Source organism: Haliotis rufescens, unplaced genomic scaffold (assembly GCF_023055435.1).
Source record: "Haliotis rufescens isolate VD_foot unplaced genomic scaffold, xgHalRufe1.0.p SCAF_22, whole genome shotgun sequence".
In the NCBI taxonomy this organism is placed as follows: domain Eukaryota; kingdom Metazoa; phylum Mollusca; class Gastropoda; order Lepetellida; family Haliotidae; genus Haliotis; species Haliotis rufescens.
Genome location: NW_025963913.1, coordinates 13,107,390 through 13,130,926, shown reverse-complemented (window position 1 = coordinate 13,130,926; position 23,537 = coordinate 13,107,390). Strand labels below are relative to the sequence as shown.

The following is a 23,537-nucleotide window of genomic DNA, read 5'->3' as shown; positions in this document are numbered from 1 at the left end:
ATGGCACGTGCCGGAAACAAAGGCCGAAGCCCCGGCAACGTACTCCAGGGAAGCATTCAAACCGAGCAAGCAGTTGTAAATGCGCTGGTCTCGGTCCGTGGGAGAACCTTCGACCAGACTGGCCGCTGCAGCCAGGTATGTGTCTCCGTGAGACATTGCCAGCATGGAGTGTCGAGCGAGGGTGTCCAGCTGTTGCAAGGTACCTTGTGGTACCGTGGCAACTGGTGGGGCACGGACCCCCAAACGCTCCACATGGGCTTCCGCAGAAGGACCAGCCTCGGGAAAGGCAAGGTCATGTACTGGGAAAGACCCTTTTCTCCACGACGGGGGAGGTAACGGGAGACCCCAACCGGAGGCAGCCGTGAAGGCCTTCTCCAAAGAAGGCTTAATCCCGCGCAGCAAGGTTGATGCCAGGAAAGCCTTGTCGGACGTCTCGTCGTATACCTCGGAGGAACCCACGGAACCGTGGATTCCCCGCGGTATCGGCAGGGGCTTTGGCATGTCCTCGAAGAGGTCATACACCATGGCCACGCGGTCCTTAACCGATAGCGGAAGCAACGGTTCGGGGGAAGGACCGGTAACCACGGCAGCCGCCGCCGTACCAGGGGACCCCGCGTCCGAACCCGCGGCCACCGAAGAGGCCGGGGACGGAACAGCCAGCGGCCTATCTTGCGATAAGGCCGCCAGCTTGGAGTCCACAAGTTTCGACAACAATGCGGCGATGGAATCCCCAGAAAGCCCGAGGGCCGCAAGGGGATCCGCCGCAGCCGAGGAGGTGGTACCCACACGGGGACCCCGACCGGACGAACCGGCCACCACAGGGGTGGAGACGGACTGTACGTACAGCCGGTACCGCTCAAACTCCGCAGGCCCCAGACCTTCGCACAGGGTGCACCGGGTTTCCCCGCAGGGAACCCTGCACTGCGGGCAACGATCGTGGGTATCCCGGGACAACAAAAATTTTCTGCACACCCCACAACTCCGAGGAGCAGGGGTAGAGGGGGTGGATACTGGGGACATATCCATGTCAGACATTGATTGTTTGCTATAAACAAAGAACAAAACATGGTTACAACGCACGCACCACAATGATTCACAAACGAGCATTTTCACAAGAAAATAAACGAGCAATGTGAACATATAACATACACATATAACTTTTATTAAAGAAATAAGTTATGTTAACCCCCAAAACATACAAGAACAGGGGAAACGTAAAACACAACGTGCATACGCGAACCCCGCAAGTATATAGAAAAAAGGGCGGGAAAATTATAACCAAGCGTAGCTACCGCAACGCCCCATAAAAGCACAGTTTATTAGAGAATAAACTATAATAAATATCAACAAATCTTCAAGGAACGCTTAAGCAGGAGAAAACACGTCTTGCTAAGCAGACGAAGGAGACAAGAGTGAAGGGTGTCACATGGCAGCTAGGTGGCTACGCACGTGCTGCATGAGGTAATTGAGATCTCTGTGGTAGATTTCGCTATAGCAGCAGTTGTGGGAGACAACAGCCTCGGTATAACAGTGGTAACGTATTACTTAATGTATTATCAGGTCACGCTGTCAGCATCGCTGCCACAGTCATAGTAGCTGCAACAACAGATAACAATGTCAGGTCAAGCTGTCAGCATCGCTGTTACAGTCATAGTAGCTGCAACAACAGATAACAATCAATGTCAGGTCACGCTGTCAGCATCACTGGCACAGTCATAGTAGCTGCAACAACAGATAACAATCATTGTCAGGTCACGCTGTCACAGTCATAGTAGCTGCAACAACAGACAACAATCAATGTCAGGTCACGCTGTCAGCATCGCTGCCACAGTAATAGTAGCTGCAACAACAGATAACAATGTCAGGTCACGCTGTCAGCATCGCGGCCACAGTCATAGTAGCTGCAACAACAGACAACAATCAATGTCAGGTCACGCTGTCAGCATCGCTGCCACAGTAATAGTAGCTGCAACAACAGATAACAATGTCAGGTCACGCTGTCAGCATCGCTGCCACAGTCATAGTAGCTGCAACAACAGACAACAATCAATGTCAGGTCACGCTGTCAGCATCGCTGTCACAGTCATAGTAGGTGCAACAACAGATAACAATCAATGTCAGGTCACGCTGTCAGCATCACGGTCACAGTAATAGTAGCTGCAACAACAGATAACAATCAATGTCAGGTCACGCTGTCAGCATCGCTGCCACAGTCATAGTAGCTGCAACAACAGATAACCATCAATATCAGGTCACAATGTCAGCATCGCTGCCACAGTCATAGTAGCTGCAACAACAGACAACAATCAATGTCAGGTCACGCTGTCAGCATCGCGGCCACAGTCATAGTAGCTGCAACAACAGACAACAATCAATGTCAGGTCACACTTTCAGCATCGCGGCCACAGTCATAGTAGCTGCAACAACAGATAACAATGTCAGGTCACGCTGTCAGCATCGCGGCCACAGTCATAGTAGCTGCAACAACAGACAACAATCAATGTCAGGTCACGCTGTCAGCATCGCGGCCACAGTCATAGTAGCTGCAACAACAGACAACAATCAATGTCAGGTCACACTTTCAGCATCGCGGCCACAGTCATAGTAGCTGCAACAACAGATAACAATGTCAGGTCACGCTGTCAGCATCACTGTCATAGTCATAGTAGCTGCAACAACAGACAACAATCAATGTCAGGTCACGCTGTCAGCATCGCTGCCACAGTCATAGTAGCTGCAACAACAGATAACAATCAATGTCAGGTCACGCTGTCAGCATCACGGTCACAGTCATAGTAGCTGCAACAACAGATAACAATCAATGTCAGGTCACGCTGTCAGCATCGCTGCCACAGTCATAGTAGCTGTAACAACAGATAACAATCAATGTCAGGTCACGCTGTCAGCATCGCTGCCACAGTAATAGTAGCTGCAACAACAGACAACAATCAATATCAGGTCACGCTGTCAGCATCGCTGTTACAGTCATAGTAGCTGTAACAACAGATAACAATCAATGTCAGGTCACGCTGTCAGCATCGCGGTCACAGTCATAGTAGCTGCAGCAACAGACAACAATCAATGGTGGGTCTTAAATGTGAATATGTTTCCAATGTACAGAAACATATTCCAATTACTGTACACCCGACATACTCACACTTGACATACATCGACTGTGTGGCCAGGAATGCCGGCACCCCACCCACGAACTACTCCCACCCACCCCACCACACCCCTGGGACACGGACTCCCTGTCTCAATCCAAATAAAGTCTAAATCCACAAATGTGCATCAATGTGTTACCATAACAACACAGTCCTACCTGTTGTTATCTCGGTCATCATAGTAATCGTTGTTGTAGCCACGGGGCTCTGATCCGAAGTCGCTGGACCGATCCGGGATGCGGGAGGTGTCTGGACAGAGAAGCATCAGAATTTATCTTCTTACATGAGAGTGACTTTCTAAAATCTGTTTGAAGCTTCACTGTCATAATAATTTTCACACAAATAAGGTGTCCTTGCTTAACCCAAATCACATGTCTAATTTCATCATACTGATCACTTTTTCCAGACTGAGATACTAAAGACAATGGTCACGATGGTCATAGAGTCAGTATTACAAAGGGAGGAGAGAGATCATCAGAATGTTTACTTATGGAGGTGATCATGGCAGGAATCTTCACAAAACATCCCCATGCTAACCAGGCAAGGATGCTATATATGTAGGGATGGTGGTTAGTTCATGCTTCAGGGGAGTATCATGCAAGATATCTGACAATTTTGATACACTTGTACACTCTGCACATGTTTTGCTTTGGGTAACATGACTAATACAGATATAATCTGCATTTTTGATAATTTCAGCAATGAAACAGGATAATAAAATTAATGAACAACCACCACTTAAATTACCATAAATACATGAATACATCTTTTGGATCAATAAATATTACAACCTCCAGAAGACTGGGCCTACACATGATTGTAGCCCTAGGACTATTGAAGACTTGAACCATTACCAGTTTAATTTTTCTATACAATGGTTGAAGCATAATTGTTGTTGTGCCAGTAGTGGATACTGTTCACTGTACCCTTTATCACAGAAAACAATTCTCCCTTGTCAACTGTCAGCCTGGACACCCTAGAGTCGGCTATGTCATAGCCAATAGTTATGCCAAATAGAATAAAAATCGTCAGCTCAACAAGAGAATCAGGGTCACTTAACCTCCCTTTACGGTACACAAGGGACATTATTGTGTGAAGATAATTCCTCCTTGGACAAACTGGTCTCACATGATCCACATAAAGAATTCCAAAGTAAAATGCCAAACCAGAGTGAACAGACACAAATGACCTTGAGAAATTGTCATTATGAATACAAGTGTTAAATCAGAAGAATGTTGAGTTATATTTTATTACAGTCATGTGCTTCTAACAGTCATACCAAAGAAGAAACACTGATCAATACCTCAAAATGGGGTAAATATAGCAATAACTTGTTTGTAAGTAATCACTTCAAAAAAGTCTTATTCTCTTAAAATGTTTCACTGAAAGCCGCAACTTAAATCTACAACAGTCAGGGTGGCAATAGAGGAACACAAAGTAATGGCATGTCAAACCTAAGAAGCAATAAATGACAAGTATTAAGAGCATTTGTTACCCTGTGGTGTTATGAGATGAGTCCAGCATCAATGATGGTGCCAACATCCTCACAGTAACACCACGATGTTAAGATAGTTATAATTTGTCGGTTCATAACACATCAAAAGCAGAGAGGGAGAAAACAGCGATGACAATGGATAAAGCCAAGCAAGTTGTTACATGGAAAGAACACATACAACTAGACAGACAAGTATTACCATGCAGATGAGGGGACTATGAGACTAAATTCAAAAATGATTCCATACACCCAAGTATGCAAGAATTCAAGATTAACTCGTTTGTTCTGGAGCTTATTTTAAACACTGATTGGTGAACCAGGCCACAACAAAAAGCCTGTGTTTCGGGCAACATGCCCGATCGTACAAAATACCTCTGACTTATCTGCCTTTTTAGCCAGCTCTAATTTTTTACAATGACCCAAAAAATCAGCATGTCTGTCCATCCGTAATCATTTAATCATGTTAATGGTCTTGAACGAAAATTCCTACCTACCTACCAAATTCAAACAAGAGCATCGCGTTGCCCGAAACAGAGATATTGTTAATGATGGCCCTATTCTCATTTTGTCTCTCAGCCTAACCAAGCATCACGATGGAAGTGTCCTACTCACATGGCTCATGTTCTGAATCAGAAGTATCTTTTCCCGACACCCCTGAAATGGATTTATTTCTAGTTTTCTGATTCCGATAATTTGCATCACATTATCATTTCTGGAACATCACTGTATAATGTTCTTGGAAGAATCGTGATAGTGGATGAAAGGCCTGCTTGGAGAACCTGAAGTACTGTTAGTTGATACAATCACAAAGACAGCTGTGGGTGTATTGATGAGCAGTGATTCCACCATGGTCTACACATGATCCATTCAAATTAAAAATTAAACAGAATAATCCCTGTTTTGAAAAATATAAGGATGGAAAATAATAAGAGAACGTATGAGTTTGAAGAGAAAATCAGTTTACAAGGAGAACAAACTACATTGACCACAATGGTCCTGAGGTGTCAATACGGACCACCAGGCACCATCTGGGCATGCTTCCTATGATCTTCATGATCGTAGCTCTTGGAATATGGAACCATTTCAAGAACAGTTCATCCAGATGACAAACAACCAAGAATATCCAACGCTCAATGGGGCTCAAGTTTGGACTTTTGGCAGGCCAGGGTACCAGTTGGATTTATCTCGCCCGCAGCATATGCCTGGAGACACGAGCAGTGTGAGGACAGACGTCCTGTTGAAGTGAGTGAGTTGGGTTTAACGCTGCTTTTAACAGTATTCCAGTTATATCACAGTGTGTCAGTTTAATGCGGGAGGAAAGCCCGAAGTGATGCAGGTCTCGGACGTTTACCATTTTGGTGAAACCCACGAGCACAGATATGGTGCTGACAAACCCAGAAACATAACCGTGGCGAACCAGGATTCGAACCCACAGTCATAGGTTTCTGGCATGCCCAAGGGATGCGATGACTGGGCCACCCGTGCCCCTATCCTGTTGAAACATGGACACTGCCCTCAACACTTCATCATGGTGAAAGATACCAGGGACCATACCATCAAGGTGAATGAGGTCAGTCCTGATGTTAAATGTGATCTCTACCCACGCCATCAGAGATCCCACACTTTACCTGTCATATTGTTTGAAGGCAAATGGCATGCAACGCTCATGATCTCCTCGCCAAATGGGAACTGACATCTGAATGGTTCAGAAGGAACCTGGACTCATCGCTGAGGATGTCACGACACCACTGATATCTATCTTGTTTGCCATTCTGCCGTACCCACTCTAAATGGGCATTGGTCATTCGGACGTCTACCACAAGATGAAAATTTGTGAAACCACTGATCTGAACCCATTTCAACTGTGCGGTCACTTTGCTCTGAAGTCGGTGTTCACGTGGGAAGAGGATTTAAAGTGATCCCATAAATAATGCGCGTTATTTCACAATTGTCACAAGGGGTTGTTTTGGGCTTCCGTCCATGACGTCTCATCACGTCCCGTTTTTCATAGAGGTTCCAGTCATGACAGCACACTGGCCAACTTCTGACAATCTGCTGCAGCTTGTCACACAGATTTTCAGGACCTAATGCCACCAATTAACTGCCAATACTGTACTGAACTTGTGTATTGTCTTGCTATGTTTCCACAACGAAGACACGGGATGTTGGACTGTGCACATGATTTCCACATACATGCATTTCATTGCTGCAATTGGTCAAACTAATTGCAGTGGCATGTATGCAATCAGTCGTCAATAGTTGCCATATTTATGTCTTCATGAGTTTCTCAAATGTTTTCCATCAATATATTACACAAGACTAGTTTAACATGTGATGATTCTGTTTAATGTCAGTGCTCTTGTATGCACTTAAGAACAAAAAACTCAATATCAGTTTTGCATATGTTTTGTATATAGTAAAGAAGTCACTTCTTGTCAGACATGTCAGATGGGCTGAATGTAAAGTATGTCCTCGGAATTGAAAAGCTTTCCCATCTTCTTTCACCATGGGATATTTACAGCATGCTAAACATTAAGAAGATACAGCACATACTATAATCATGCTAACCCACGAAAATGTTGTCAAAACTGCTTATGCAATCTTTGGCTGAATCTTTGAACGTGCATGTGAATGGAGCACCACACATGGCAACCATCGGTGTTCCAGCATTACACACTCCACACTGAACTACAAGGTACCAATATCCACAGTATGGGTGGCACACTATAGACCTGGTCAGGGTGAAGAGTCTTCCTGAGACAGTCATTTATATAAAGTACTTGTCCTATCCAGCAGTCACTGTAGGATCCTCATCCCTACCTCCGTTGCCTAGACAGTCATGGCCATCCATATAGACAGGCAGTCATAGGGACAGTGACAATTCAGCCCAAGAACAATGCCTGAATAATTTAAAGGGGAGCTCATCACATCTTGGATTAGGAATTATTTTGTTAAGTTGAATAAGATTTCGGCATCAGTATGTTGATGGTACCTGGCAGAAGATACTCATGAAAAAACGTAAATGCAAAACTGATGTTGAACTTCAGACTACAGTAATGAACCTGTGCTCCAATACAACATCAATGCCCAAGGTAGTACAACTATAGGGTTAAACCAAGAATTCTACAAATACAGAGCTGACTTGCACCATGCAAGCTGAAGGGATAGTACAGGAGAGATGGACTTACTTATACCTGTATAAGTAGCTTCTGGATAACGACCCTCTGTCCTGGAGGTCCCAGTTCCTCCCATCTCATAGCCTCTCTTGATGACAACATAGGCGAGGACGACGAGTATGATGAGTAACACGAGAGCTACCAACATTCCAATAAACCAGCCGATGTTTCCCACCAGAGCCGATGCAGCCGCTGCAAGTGGAAGTTGTAACAGTTCAAAGATTAGTCCCATACCACTACACACCTTTATCATCTACCACATTGAGACTGTGTGTGAGGTCACCTAACAACTGCTCAACCCTTTAGTTTACCTCAAAGTGATTGAGCTTTATTATATAATGTCTGTTATCAATCAGATGAACCAATCCAATAAACCTGGTGTCATCAACCGTTAAATATGGCAAAGAGATCACCTAACTAGAACTAATTGTAAGTTAGTGCAATGTATGCTTGCTCAACATGCTAAAAACTATTGTTTTTTGTTGTTTAACGCTGCACTCAGCAATATTCCAGCTATACAATGGCAGTCTGTAAATAAACGAGTCTGGACCAGACAATCCGGTGCTTGACATCATGTGCTTCGATCAAGGCAGTTGGGATACGATGTCATGGATCAACCAAGTCAGCAAGTCTGACCACCCATCGCCTCTTACGACAAGCATAGTCACCTCTTACACTAAAGACTAATGTTGCCAATAAGTTCAGGTGGAGGTTTTCTGATGGGAATTTCTGAAGATAAACATATAACAAATTAATGTCACCCAAACATTGTATTCGTAACAATATGACAATGACTAATCTTGGGTACGGGTCTTGGGTACCCGACCTAAGTACCCGAGTTACCTTCCCAGCCCTATTCAGTACCAATGTATAATTTGATCTAGACACTATAATATGGCTGAAATACTGCCGATGTGACTTCAGTATTATCTCTCTCACTCCATATTGGAACTATTTACAAAGGGATTGAGTGAATTTTATATGCCATAATAAGTTTAACAGAAGGGTCAACAGATTGGGCCTGCATGCAAACCAATACCATGTGAATAAGCAGGTCCCCCAATCCTAGCACCAAAACCAGTGCTCCAACATTGCTGTGTCCACACAGCACCTGCCTTCCCTATTGTTACAACTGCGACTCACCAACTCCAAGGGTGGTGACCTGCTCAATGTACGACTCTGTCCTTTGCTTGCCATTGGTTGCAACAACACGGATGTCATATGTGGTTCCTGACTCAAGGTCTGTGATGTTCTTCCATGTGTTGACGACCTCATCTGTGGACTTCTGCCACTCCGGGGCACCTGCACATCAGTAACATGGGAAACTGTGAAGAATATGCTGGCCACACCATTACAACCCATTCACCTCTGTATTGATGTTGATCTAACCACTGTGAAATATGTATATTAGCACTGTGAAATTTGTATTTATCAGAATCACAAGTAAATAAAAATATTTTTTAATATGGTTTAATATTATCCTGGCTTATCTCTCTCCTATTTCGAAAGGTACTGGAGACAACATCTCAGCCCAGCTCACCCTGACCCTTGCAGGCGCATGCTCCGAAACACATCAGTGGAGAGAGGGGAAGGCCAGGAGGGTACTCATGCGTATGAGTCAGGATAAGACAAAATAACTTTGTATTCGAGATTAAATCAGCATGTCTAACTCACAACAGAATTGTGAACATGCCACTGTCTCATCAACTTCCATCATTTCCTTGTCATCTTCATATTACAGGTGTATCATGGTTATCCTCCATTTGGATTTACCAACCACCCTAGCATGTAACAGTGCTTTTACTTTCATAACAACATATTTCCCTTATACCTAAACAAATTTCAGAACAAACATTTCGAGTTGGAGACAGGAATCACCAACACCTGTGGACTAATGGTTCTGCATATTTACCACACACCTTGCAGGAATCACATCAATAATGACAAGTAGTTATCCAAGTCCTAGTTTCCGAGCTGAATACCTCTGAGTTGGTCCTTACAACACAGTGAACAGGTAGGGTGTAACCAGCACTACAAAGGGACAAACACGAGCTGATTCTCTTATTCCCTGTTGGTGTCAGGAATGATGTCCACTGACAGAGATGCCATTACCTTCCTTCCTGTACTCCACGAAGATGACAGTCCCCGACCGAGCGTATGGGTTCACCCACCACGTCACGTTGATGTTGGTCTCCCCAATATTGGCAATAGTGTAGCGCGGGGCCTCCGGATCTGAAACACAAACAGGGCGATTAGTCATCAATAGAATGACAATAACTTGGCTACTAATCATTAATATAAATACAAAAGAACTTTGCTATCAAATATCCGCATAATAACAATGACAAACACATTAGGCATAAGTTTTCATGACATGTCTTTTACTCAGTGTTGTTATTTTCTAATAATTTCTATTACCATGGTTCAGTAGGCAGGTGAGTGTAAAGTGTTAAGAACCTACTTCCAGCTCTCGATGTTGTCAGCTCAATGAAGTATCCATCCCCACGACCCTTGGAGGTACGTGCCCAGATGTACACTCGGTACTTTGTGTTGGGAAGGAGGCCACTCAGGATCTCGGATGTCTGGAAGCGATTGCTGATCTGGGGTTCTCTGTCTTGCATCTTCCCAAGGTCAAGGCCAGACACTGTTCAATAGCAACACTTACTGGGTCATCTTCCAAACTACCACTTTTCGTCATTGTCAATTAGTGTTAGATAAAAACATTTTGATTTACAAGTAGCACTATATTTGTAATAAAAGCACTTATTCCTGCTTTAAGTAGATGAAACTAGCAGAACAAAACACAGGCTGCTCTTTGGCGATAGTTCTTTTGTAGCCATTCCACTAGAGGTAGATATGTAACAACTCTTCAGTCAATTAAAGTCCTGCTCAGTGACAGATGTCCATCAATCCATTGTCAATGTTCACCATTTTCATGGATTTTGATAACAATAACTTACAATATGTTGAAAACAAGCTCACTGTTCACTACTATACTACTCTTCAGCAGCATGTACATACAGTAAGAACAGGTCAATACCTGTCTGGTAACCCATGTCATATCCTATGATTTCTCCATTTTCATCCATCGGAGAGCCCCACTCCAGGTTGAAATGATTGTCACCAATGTTGCGGAACTTGAAGAACTCAACTGGACCAGGAACTGGAATAGGTTTCATACTTGGAGGTATTGCAAGAATCAAGTGAGCATCATACATCATTACCAAACTACAAACTGTTTTCCACTCACATTTAACATGGTCAAGGGTATCAAGGGCACAGTTTGCTTATACTGATAAGTAATTCAGTGATAAGAAATGAGACCAAAAAAATAATCTCAACTCCCTTTTATGATGAAAAAGAAATCTCTGCCTCTAAAAGTGATGAAAAAGTTAACATTACTCTACCCCTGCTCCACTCCCACCAATTAAATATCAAATAGTTAGTTCCGAAGAGAGCTTTCCACAGCCTACCTCCCTCATCTGTGCGGAACTGTACAATGTCGGAGGGCCGTCCTACATAGTAGTTGTTCATGACAGCAACACGTGCCTCCAGATACGTGTAGGGGAGAAGGTAGTCCACCGTGGCAAAGATTTGATTACCAATACGATTTGCTTCCACTTCCTCCCTGGTTATGTCCCATTCTCGCATCGTGGTCTCCCGGAGATTACGGCGCCACATCTGCACCTGACATCACAACAGTCAGATTATGTACAAGACAGGTTTTCAGATATCAACTCACAAAACACAAACTTAGCAAACAGCTGTCATCATCTTGACATATATAGTACAACCTCTGTCGAGTGTTAAAAGGGTTGAGAAACTACAGGAGATAATGTAAGCACAACATCTGTGGAGTACTGACGGAAAGTTTGAGAAACTACAGGAGATAATGTAAGTACAACCTCTGTCGAGTGCTGATGGAAAGGTTGAGTATATACAGGAGATAATGTAAGCACAACCTCTGTCGAGTGCTGATGGAAGGGTTGAGAAACTACAGGAGATAATGTAAGCATTACAGAAGGTTTTGAGAATCTGCACTAGACAAATAAAGACCCTTTTTTTACTTCCTTTTTAAACACAACTTAAGTTAACATGTCCACACCTTCCCTGGGTCTACTGGCCCATGAAGATCCAGGGTAGAATAAGTCTTCAGCAACTCATGCTTGCAGTAAAAGGCGACTATGTTTTTCATAAGAGGCGACTATGGGATCGATTGCGTAGATCGATGCTCATGATATCAATCACTGGATTGTCTGGTCCAGACTCGATTATTCACAGACCACCGTCTTATAGCTGAAATATTACTGAGTGCGGTGTTAAACAACAAACAAACAAACTCTGGCTGTACTTACTTTAAATCCTCTGAACTCTCCATTTATTGAAGTAGCCTCAACATCGACAACACCCATGTCAAAGTTCCAAGACAAGATGGCCGTGGTGTCCTTAATCTGTGTTGCCTGGAGACCTGTTGGCACTATACCAGGAACTGCAAGACAACACAAATTGTCTATAGTCATGGATATTTCAGTAAAGTGTGGAACCATAACATTCTGACTGTGCATTTTATCATGATAGAAGGCAAGAACAAAGCACTAGCATCTTATAGACAATAGATAGTGCCACCCCCTTGGTAAGAGCCTTTGCAGCAGCAGACACAGAGTTACCTTACTGTGTCCAGGGAACTGCGGGGCAATGCGAGTCAGTAGCAATACATTTGAAATAATTCTGTCACTGGCCCCATTAATTAAAAAAGTTTAGTAACATTCAACAAGGTAAGTGCCATTCAAATAACACTATTTACATATGTAGCACTTGTAAACAGCGGCCATCGATCTGTCGGCTGCGGTTCAATCTTCCATGTCTTCCAAGTGCTACTAATTGTGGAAGTCACATTGACATCGATCTTCAGAAGCCTGAGATATTTACAACTCATCATAAGCAACAGAGGTTCTGTTTGGTCAGTTCCAGGGGGTATCAGAATGACATGGGGCAGGGGTGAAAACTCACTCTCTTCTCCTGAGTAGCCAGTGATAGTGACAGCATCTTGCAATGCTTCTCCAATACTGTTCTTAGCTTTCAGTGTGATCTCGTAGGGCCTGTAGACATCGGAGGTGGCATATGTGAAATTATATCTTGTCCAATCATCTATAGGATTTGTGACCATCAAGGAGTCCGGATCTCCCTGTCGTTTGAACTGCAGGATGTAATGGAAGCCTTTGTCATTCTGCTGGATCTGGGGCATGGCCTGCCAAGCACAAAACGGTGGGACTTAGTGAGACATGTTATGTCCAAGCTATGTACAACAGAAACTGTCTCTCGACACAGTGAGTGAGTGAGTGAGTGAGTGAGTGAGTGAGTGAGTGAGCATGGTCTTACAATGTCCCAGCAATATCACATGTGTGATGTCTCTGCCACACAACCCAGATGAACTACACTGCAGGTTGAGAAACATGGAGAGACATAGTGACCTTGCCTTTATCAATGATGTAGTTAATATCAGTGGAGCAACAGTCAGTAGTGATACAGTATGCCCATATGATAAAGCTCATAGTCCTAATTCTGAGGTGAGGTGAGGTGAGGTGAGGTGAGGTGAGGTGAGGTGAGAGTTTTAACATCGCAGTCAAGATATTCCACTTATATAGCGATGTGTATGCACCTGTGTGCGTGCTAGTGTGCCAGTGTGTGTGCTAGCGTGCTAGCGTGCTGAGTCCGACAACATCTTAAAAAAAAAGTATAGAGAGAATCTCACCAGGGTGTCTTTTCAACAATAATTAATTAAACTATCACAACTCCAAGCTTGCCAAGGACGTTTACTAGTGTTGGATCACACAATGAACAGGTTCTATTTATTATCACCCTTGGGGATCTATCTAGGATAACAAACTATGTGCTATTGGCAGAAAAATTGGAAAGAAAAAGGTACTTTTGTTCAAAATTTGGGATTGAATTTATGAAAAGAAGGACGTTAATAAAATCACAAATTTTTAACAAAAGTACCTTTTTCTTTTAAACAAAAATTTAATTTTTTTTTTAAAATACCTTTAAATTTACGAAAATAAGGACGTTAATAAAGAGGTATTTTAACATTTTAAAATTGTTTAATTCCAATTTGGGAATTGTTACTGGCATCTGCTTCAAATATTGGGCCGAATATGGACCTCTGAGCAGGTCTAGATAAATCCTTCACTCTGGAGCATTAATTATTGTTAGACTTTTTAATTTGAAAAACAAGTTTATGTGTCAGACTATCTTAAAATTAGGTGAAATGGGGGTGCAAGAAAACATCAAGACGCACTTACACAATTCAACTGAAACTTTGTCAACCTTAGCATCTTTTTGTTTACATGTTTGGATTTTTCGGTCAACAAGGATAATATGAAAATGCATTGAATTTTTTTTTTTTTAAACAAGGGCATCAAGAACTCACAGTCCATTCAATATGGAGTTCACCCTTCCTATCACCAATAGTCCGGAGATTTTGTGGATGTGTGAAAGGTCGAGCTGGATTGGTTCTGCAAATCTTGACAGTGGGGAAACTTGGGTCACTTTCCCCAATCTTGTTGTAGGCCAGGACGCGGAATGTGTAGTTAGAGTAGGGGGACAGCGTGATATTAGCACTGGTCTTCTGGGACTCCACTTTCATGGCATAGATCCACTGGTCTGGATTAAATGTGGTGTTGTACTGCACAATGAAGTACTGAACAGGGGCGTTGTTGTAGCTGCCTGGTGTCCAGCGGATGGTGGCATTGCCCTGCTCGCAAGATTCTATCCGGGTATTCACTGGGGCATCAGGTCGGTCTGGAATAATTCAGGAGAATGTAGTTAGAGGAAATTAAGATTAGGAATTATGCCTTGTAAATCACTGGCCGCTATTTGACTCATTCCAGTGATGGACCAAGAACTCTGAAATAGGAATTCCTCCATAGACATTCTTAGTACCTTTCATTTACTGTGGGAGTAAACTGTCATATTGTCCCATGTTGTAATTTTGCACAGAGTTGCACCCATGAGCCATACTTCTCTCCTTTGTGAGTTCAAGATGTTTATGGAAAATTTGTTGTCCAATCTTTTCATGGCTCTCCCCAAATTTGTGTGTAGTTCTTAAATGGTTTCTTTATTGTTACGAACCTAATGTCTGTCCTAGTCCTCCTTACCTTTGACTGTAAGCATGGCTGAAGCAGTTGATTGGTCCAGACCGTTGGTAGCTATACAGGTGTAGGTGCCAGAGTCACGGACGATGGTGCCGCTGATGGTGAGTGAGTTGTCCTGGTTGTTGGTGGTCATTCTCTGGTCATTGGCTGTGATGTCCTTGTTGTCCTTCATCCACTTGATCTTCAGGTTCTGGACCTCCTCTGGGTCAGTCGTCCCCGAACATGTGAACTTGGCATCCAGCTGTGCATTCACTTCCAGGTCAAGAGGGCGTTGCTCAATCTGAGTTTTACGCCTCACCATCAAAATACCACTAGCATTCTGACTGCCATATATGTTTTCAGCAGCACAGAGGAAATTCCCAGCATCAGCCAACACCACCATCTGAAAAACAAGGAAATGGTCAAGGTGAAATACAAAAACCTTATTGTTGACAACACTCTCAAATTTGCACCTCTTGCACACAATAAACACTTCAGATCTTAAACAGATGTTCTCTTCACCGTCAACTATCTATCACAGTTGTGCAAATAGTGGTGGTATCTTAGCACCCTGACCTCTTGTACATGTGCAAGAAGAGGAAATGCCACTTCTTTCCAACTTTAAACATCCTAGGTGACAGAATATTGGGGAGGTGGGGGGAGTACTCCTGATGTAATAGAGATAGTATTCCTTGAATTATTAACAATGATAATTTTTGTTTGATAATTCTTGCAAATACCTTACCTGTATTATATCATAGCCAGAATACAGAGAGGGAACTGGTGGGCTCTGGCATCTAGCAATCCCTGGATAGTTTTTAAACAGTCGGCTGCATTCAGAGAGAGACAGAACCCAAATACCGTAATCTGTATGTTCTTTCCCAAATCAGCTCCTAGGGCGCTTCCTAATTGTTCTAAAACAAATTTCCCTAGCTGTTCTGATTAATATAGGTGCACACACACTCAAAACACCTCAATATGCCCCAAATCGGAATCATGCCAAGGACATTTGCAAATACTTGATAAAAATCCATTAAGCCACCCTGACACTTGTAAAATTTTGGTCCCTGCAATGCCGCGCAAGGTGTGCCATTTCGGTGGTACGCAGCAGAGCGTGGAGCCGCGTTTGCACCCTGTTCACGCACTGTACACGCATAAGTTACGCAATGTCTATGCAATGCACGGCAAAAAATGGGCCGCATTGACACGCAATGGCACGACTTGTTTACGTATAGGTTAAGTATTGTTCGCACATTGTTCACGTCTTCAGTACCGCAATGTCCCGCAGTGTCACATACGACACGCATAGTTCCTGCTGTTTCCTGCATCTCAACGCATTGCCCCGACGACTTCGCGCATGCGTGAAGTCGTCGTGGCAATTTTTGGTCACGCTTTGTCCCGCTTGGCGGCACGCTTCAAATCCCGCTGTTGGTGTATGTATATAAACTCCAAATAGAAGAGATGCTTCATTCCTAGACTCATTGTGGACGATACAACATGCTGAATACCAGAGACACTGCTATTGCAGAACAGAGAAGGTGTCTTTATCCGGCAGCTGCAGGACTATTACTTCTTGAAGAGCAGGAGAAAAGGCAGCAAGAGCAAGAGGAAGAGCATGAGAAAGAAGAAGCGACAACCCTAACTAGAACAAGGAAAGCAAGGACAGTGTGGGTTAGGGAATGGTTGGCTAGAAGACATGAGTTCAGACATTATGATCAGCTATTGACAGAACTCCATAAGGAAGATCCCAGAGGCTACAGGAATTACCTGAGAATGACACCTGACCTGTTCCAAGAGATGGTGGAGAAGTTAACCCCTCACCTTAAGAAAGAGACCACATTCATGAGAGAACTGCTTGAAGTTGGACTCAAGCTGGCTGCCACCCTCCGTTTCCTAGTCACTGGAAATTCCTATCCAAGTCCACAGTACAGCTTCAGAGTTGAAGTAAGTACAATCTGCAAGTTCTTACCAGAGGTGTGCAAAGCCATCATTGAAGTCTACAAGGACGAACTGCTCAGCTGCCCCAAAACTCAAGAAGAGTGGAAGGAGGTTGCTGAGATGTTCAGCTCCAGATGGAACTACCACAACTGTCTGGGGGCCCTGGACGGCAGGCAAGTTGCTATGAAGAAGCCACCCAAAGCAGGCTCCCTCTATTATAATTACAAGGGCTTCCACAGCATTGTACTCATAGCAGTTGCAGATGCTGGGTATAAGTTCTAGTATGTTGATGTTGGGGCAGAGGGTGGTGCCCCATTGAGCCAGTCCTACTGTCTCTTGTCATACAACTGTGGGTAGTCTTTTACATATTCTGCTAATTTCATGGTACCAACATCTGTCCACTTATACTCAGGAATTTATTCCTTGGACACTCTGATTCTCTTCTTCTGTTTTACTGTGGGCTCTTCTTCACGTGACAGTTCTATTTAAAGCCCCATTCACATAGACAAAATTTACTCATGTAAGCAAATTTACTCATGGAGTATATTTACTCATGTAAGCAAAAGTATATTTACATTGCGTTCACATGAAGTTTATGCAAGGCAGAAGTAAACATCATTTCATAAATAAATTGTGGACTTTTATCATTTGAGGCCATGTCGCTGTCGAAGATAGTCAACCAGAGGTGAAAGAGAGACTTTCCATACTTTCTTAAGCCCCACTCACATGGACAAAATTTACTCATGTAAGTATATATACTCACGTAAGTAAAAGCGTCCATGTGAATGGGGCTTAAGTCTCTGTAAAAACTTCAAGTTGTGTCTGTGGAACAACATCCACACTTGAGCTTAACGTACGCGACCTATGCGTGAGCTGGGCGTTCCATGATTATGTGAACAACTCGTGACAACACCCTATCGACCGCACGATCACTCCGCGACACGCTCGAATGCGTGAGCGCGGTGCGAACAGACGCGACCACCTCGTTGACAGTTCGTGACCCATGCGTGGCATGGCGTGTCAGAGTGTGTAGTGGATTCCCATGGCACGCATTGACACGCACCGTCGGCAGTGTTCGCGCCGAGTTCGAAAAGTGTTCATGCATGGTTCATGCAAGTGGCACGCCCATGGCACAAAAAATTGATGCGTGCCAAATTTTTGAACATTTTGAAATTCTCTCTACGACATGGCACGCACCCCCGCACCCTTCACACACACCTCACGCTCGTTCCCGAAGACTTTAATCATTGGCACGTCGAAGTGCGAGCCATTGGGGGAACGAAAATTGGCAAGTGTCAGGGTGGCTTTACGGAGGTGCCCTCTCCCCCATTATCGCCTCCATCTCTGCACTAATCTCCTTTGTACTTGAGCAATTCTCTAGAGAAACAGAGTTGAGGCGTCAGTCTGGGAGGAAGCGTCAGACAGTAATAATTTCACAGGGTGGTCCTCCGGTTTCTACAACTAGGCCAGTTTCTTTTGACTGCCTCCTTTCTCGTCAACATGCATAGTCCCACATCCCAATATCATACAGCACACCACACGTGCACGTGCAGGTGGGGAGGCTGTCAACATGCATCGTGCAGGTCTCCCACTATCATACAGCACACCACACGTGCACATCTGGGATCCAGCCAATACCATTACCACTTGTGTAATCTTATTTTCTTCAGCCAGATAACATCTGGGATACTAATTACATGTGGTACTAACTACTAAATGACTTTATCGTGCGTATCCAAACCATTGGCTAATTATGCCCGTAACCTAATCACCCCTTGTAAATGAATCATCCCCGGGTCAGCACCTTGCACCGTGCCCGGGGCAACAGATCCCAAGCAAGGGTCATCCCTCCTTTGTTACATCCTATAGTCCACCATTTGTACACCGTCTCTCTTCAAGTACACATGTGTTTCACTGTATCTAATCGCTTTCGCTTTGTACGTTTTCGCTGCCAATAACGCTTCGAACACCATCTATTTCAGGACTCGTCGTATCGCATTTATATCGCCCTACTCTCTAATTTCACCCTCGGGACATTTTACACTTGTGGATTACCAACTCACCACCTCGACCTTCCGTGATGCCTCCCAAGAGAAGAGCAGCCATCAACCACAGCTTGTGAGGGGAGCCAAGCAGGCTAGGACAACCGGTAGACAAACCCCGGGAGTACACATTGTACTCTGGTAGATCTACCAAGGTAAACGAGCAACTGAAAAAAATACTCCAGTTGATGGAACATTCCGCACCCGGCCCGGTTAGCGCAAACCAACAGGTAAGGCTTGGTTAGTTCTCCCACAATATCGCCCTACATAGGGAGAATCCCTGATGCTCACAACAAGGCTGACGGTGACGCGGCTTGGCCAGCCAATCAGAATGCAAGATACAGGGATTACCTATCCTTCCGTACAGATGGAATAGATGCACACGCCAAACAACAGGTGAGGGAAAAATTCTGGCGTGGAGAGTTCGTTGACCTTGGCACAATCCTAACAAACACCAAGGAAAGCCACGAGGTTGGTACGATAACCAGGGCGTATGATTCCTCAGGTAAGATAATTTTTAAACCAATAAAACAGCAACCAAAGCACCTGTCCCTGGCAAGCTGGACTTCAACTTTCCACATTTTCATGTGTATATATGTTAGTAGGCACTCCGAGGTCCGCACAACCCAGGGGTTGCTATCCTACATGGAAACCATAAGAACGGTGGCACTTCAATTTGGGGGGGGATACCTGGTCAACCTACGACCAACAATTCCGACACAGAATGTCAAGGGACCCCTCACGCCGCTGGGACAACATTGACGGGTAGAGTACATGGTCACACAGCTGGTACAACAAGAGTCAGGCGGACAGGGCGCAATTACACAGGGTTACATCGCCAGTAAGGTATGCTGGGATTTTAATAAATTTGGTTGTAGCAGGCACAACTGTAAGTACACTCACAAATGTGGTAAGTGTGGCAAAAAAAATTACAAACCTGTAGAGGTTATGAATTCTCTGATGAAATCCTGCTTGGGGCACTTATTGCATTTTCCTTGCTCAAGAAAATCTACATGACATAGTTGTAACCATTTTCCTTAATAAAAAATGTTACCACACAAAAAACTTCGTTTTTGTATGATATACGACCACCCTTACGGGGCCTCACCCCCCACGGCGCCTCACGCCAGGGGGAGCAACTCTCACCCAAATCACTTTCCATATGTCAAATGCTGATGGAATGTGGGGAGGTGGGTGGCCATGCCCCAAGGAGGATTTCATCAGAGAATTCATAACCTCTACAGGTTTGTAAAATTCTCTTTCAGATTAAATCCTCCTTGGGGCACTTATTGCATCAAGACAGACTCCCAAAGATAATCTAGGAAGTGGCATCCGTCAGCAACAGGCGTAAATAAATACATCGTATTTGATTATTCAACAGAATAAAATATAGAGTTCAATAAATGGAACCAACCTTATCGTGAGGCACCACTGTCGAAAGGCGGGGACTAGAGACAGGGCATGGTGGACCATATATTATGATAAAGCCTGTTTTTGCGGCTTGTCATAAGTTGAGAACTCGAAACACCCCCCACCCCACCCACACTTTTTTGAACAAGTGATAAAGGGGCGTAGATCACGAGAGACTATAACCCGCGCTGAGCTAGGCCAGAGGGTCCCCGAGGATCGAAGGAGTGCGTGTGCAAAATACGAGTATTATCGAGTAGAAAGGACTGATATTTATCGACCGCAGAAGATAAAATCCGGACCATTACTGAGCAGTATAACTGGAGGACTGTATAAAATCTCGAATGCTCAATCGGCTAGAGATTAGAACTTTGCCCAGTTCGGAGAACTGACTGACCAAACCGAGCACGCTCGCTTGAGTGGTAATGTTTGATGAACGTGCTCGGCTGGCTCCAAATAGCCGCGGAGCAGATCTCCTCAATGGGCAGAGCCGTGGCGTACGCTCATGACGTAGCCACTGCTCTAACCGAATGAGCCTTCAACCTGGTAGGGGGGTCCCTACCTGTAAGCGTATACGCTGTACAAATGGTTGAAACTATCCACCTCGAAATAGATTGTTTGCTCGCAGGTGAGCCAGCCTTCCTAAGGCCGTAACAGCAAAATAGTTGGTTATCCTTACGGATACCCATAGTTCTGCTGATATAGGCCTTGAGGGTCCTGCGGACATCCAAGACATGAGCATTTCTTGCAGTGGTCCCCGAAGAGGAAGGCTGTGAAAGAGCAGGTAGCTCAATAGGAGCCGTTCACGTGGAAGGCGTGTGTGAGTCCGGTAGTCGAAAACTGACTGTCCCGGTGGAGGACAGTTATTTCGAGAGCGGCTGACATAACACAAATGTCGCCTACCCATCTGCCGGACGTTACCGCCACAAGGAACGCCGTCTTCCAGCTCAACAGCTGAAGAGAGAGAGACGACAGATCCCAAAGGTGTCCAAACAGGTAGCACCCTGATATCGTGAGAGTCGCACCATAGTAGGAACTGCCACGTCTCTTGGCGAAGCGACGGAGACGCCGTCCCCCCCTGCTTCCGGATGTTAGTCATCGCCGTTTGGTTGTCCATCTCTAGACGAACCACTTGGCCACGAAGCAGATCCGGGAAGCGTTGGAACACCAACCTGACTGCTCTCAGTTCTAGCACATTGATATGCAGTTTGATCTCCTGCTGGGACCATAGTCCCGAGGCAGTGTGATAATTCAGAACGCCTCCCCAGCCGGAGAGTGACACATCTGTTTGAACTGTGAGAGACGGAACGGGAGTGTTGAGGGGGAGCCCCCGGGACAGATTCCCGACCTCGGTCCACCACTGAAGGTGTGTAATGAGCCACTACAGAGTCTCGAGATCATCCGAGTTCGCCCAAAGTCGACAGAGTGCTTGTTGAATGGGACTCATTCTCAAGCGCGCCCGCCAGACCACATCCACTGTCGCCGCCATGTTGCCCAGTAACTGGTGTACGAGCAGTGTGACTTACGCATAAGGAACTAGATATCTTGTGACAGAGATACACGTCCTCTCACCGTGTTGAAATTCGCCCCTAGGAAGACTAGATTCTGAGTAGGGCTCAGATCTGACTTCTTGAGATTGACTATCCACCCTAGAGTAATCAGAATGTCTATCACGTCTTGTGTAGCTATCTGACTCAGGGATTGCGATAGAGTTCTTAGTAACCAGTCGACGAGGTACGGATGGCAGAACCGACCTTTCGACCTGGCCACTTGGGCAGGAATCAACATCAGCTTGGTGAACACCCTCGGGGCCGTGGAGATCCCGAATGGTAGAACCCTGAACTGATAACACCTCCCGTCGAAAGAAAACCTCAGGTATTCCTTGAACTCGGGGTGTATGGGTATGTAGAGATAGGCGTATTTTAGGTCTATTGACGTTAGCCATTCTCCTGTCTCGACAGCTGAGATCACTGTTTAGGGACTAGGAAATAAGTTGAGTAGAAGCGCTCGCTTTCCTGTCCCTCGGGACCTGGTTCGATCGCAGCTTTCATAAGAAGTGCGTCAACCTCGGCACGGAGGAATTCCGCCTTCTCTCGGGTAGCAGGCACAGGAGTGTGCTTTATACCAGAGAAGGGGGGCAGATGATGTTTCCACCGAGGCAAATGGCCATCCCTTAAAGTGGACGGGGTCCGGGGATTGTGATGTAACTGTCTCCCATTCCTTCAGGAATAGAGCCAGTCAGCCGCCTATGGGGACATCTGGCTTGAGGCAGTGAACCCCGGCTGTCGGCAGTTCGATAACTTGCGACTGTGGGTCCACCCGGGGCTCTTCGGGCGCTAACCCATCGGGTTCCCGGCCCCGCGAAAAAGCTGCTGGCCTCGACCAGCTGCCTTGCCCCGGCCCCTGCCTCTCTTGCTCCTCCCGGCGCCCTTACCTGAAGGAAGCGGCTGCTTCCAAGCAGGTGTGGACTTCTGACCCGGTGCCTCAGCGTAGGAGGGGTCAAGTGGAGAGGCCCGCTTACGTGGTTTTAACGCTTGTACCTCCAACAAGGCCTTAGAGTCTTTGATGGAAGTATGGAAGTTGAGCGGCCTCTCGGACCACCTGCTGAGCCCCAGGGAAGAGGGTGGCACCCATCTTATACGGCAAAGCAAGTAGGTCTTGGCGTGTGGAAGTCGAGTATTTAGATACCGACATCCACAGCCTGCGCATGTCCATAACAGCGCATATCATCTGCGAGGCACAGCTACAAATAGCGCCCCGCGCAAGATGACTGAACTTCCATTAGTTGCGCGGCCAACTCCGAAGAGTCGGCCGGCCCCTCTCCCGCTAACTCCCTCTGTACAGCCGACAGATACGCAGAGTGTACGGACACACGGAGCTGTTGGCATGCATAATGATATTGCTCCTCAAAGCATATGTAAGCAGCCTTCAACTCGGCACCGCACGCAGGAAAGGGGGGCAATCGCCGGCCCTGCTTGAGCTTAGTCAAGTTGGGGGTCTCCGACTCTGGCATGGGCGCAGCCACCTGAGGCAGTACCTGGACAATCCTGTCCCGCACGTGCCTCTGCTGACTCTGGCATGGGCGCAGCCACCTGAGGCAGTACCTGGACAATCCTGTCCCGCACGTGCCTTTGCACCCGGCCCGAAGCCGAGTCCCGGTGCCGAGTCCCGGTGCCGAAGTG

General features: G+C 45.4%; 1 protein-coding gene across 13 annotated transcripts in view; it reads right to left on the bottom strand.

The window, feature by feature from the left end:
* Nucleotides 1–23,537, bottom strand: part of LOC124140099 (neuroglian-like) — a 73,116-nt gene that overhangs the window by 3,949 nt on the left and 45,630 nt on the right. The window contains exons 11-23 of one of the 13 annotated variants that reach the window (XM_048401530.1): nucleotides 14,993–15,371; nucleotides 14,266–14,636; nucleotides 12,846–13,083; nucleotides 12,191–12,324; nucleotides 11,309–11,522; nucleotides 10,876–10,998; nucleotides 10,297–10,479; nucleotides 9,948–10,067; nucleotides 8,979–9,137; nucleotides 7,848–8,027; nucleotides 5,272–5,313; nucleotides 3,323–3,413; nucleotides 2,615–2,669 (exon numbers count right to left, since the gene is read on the bottom strand). In XM_048401530.1, coding sequence (XP_048257487.1) covers nucleotides 2,630–2,669; nucleotides 3,323–3,413; nucleotides 5,272–5,313; nucleotides 7,848–8,027; nucleotides 8,979–9,137; nucleotides 9,948–10,067; nucleotides 10,297–10,479; nucleotides 10,876–10,998; nucleotides 11,309–11,522; nucleotides 12,191–12,324; nucleotides 12,846–13,083; nucleotides 14,266–14,636; nucleotides 14,993–15,371 — 2,274 coding nt within the window. In that variant the 3' untranslated portion in view covers nucleotides 2,615–2,629. Of the gene's footprint in view, nucleotides 1–2,614; nucleotides 2,670–2,744; nucleotides 2,800–3,004; nucleotides 3,060–3,322; nucleotides 3,414–5,271; nucleotides 5,314–7,847; nucleotides 8,028–8,978; nucleotides 9,138–9,947; nucleotides 10,068–10,296; nucleotides 10,480–10,875; nucleotides 10,999–11,308; nucleotides 11,523–12,190; nucleotides 12,325–12,845; nucleotides 13,084–14,265; nucleotides 14,637–14,992; nucleotides 15,372–23,537 lie in introns of those variants that run through there. The other 12 variants (XM_048401532.1, XM_048401531.1, XM_046507452.2 and 9 more) reach the window with 12 other exon arrangements.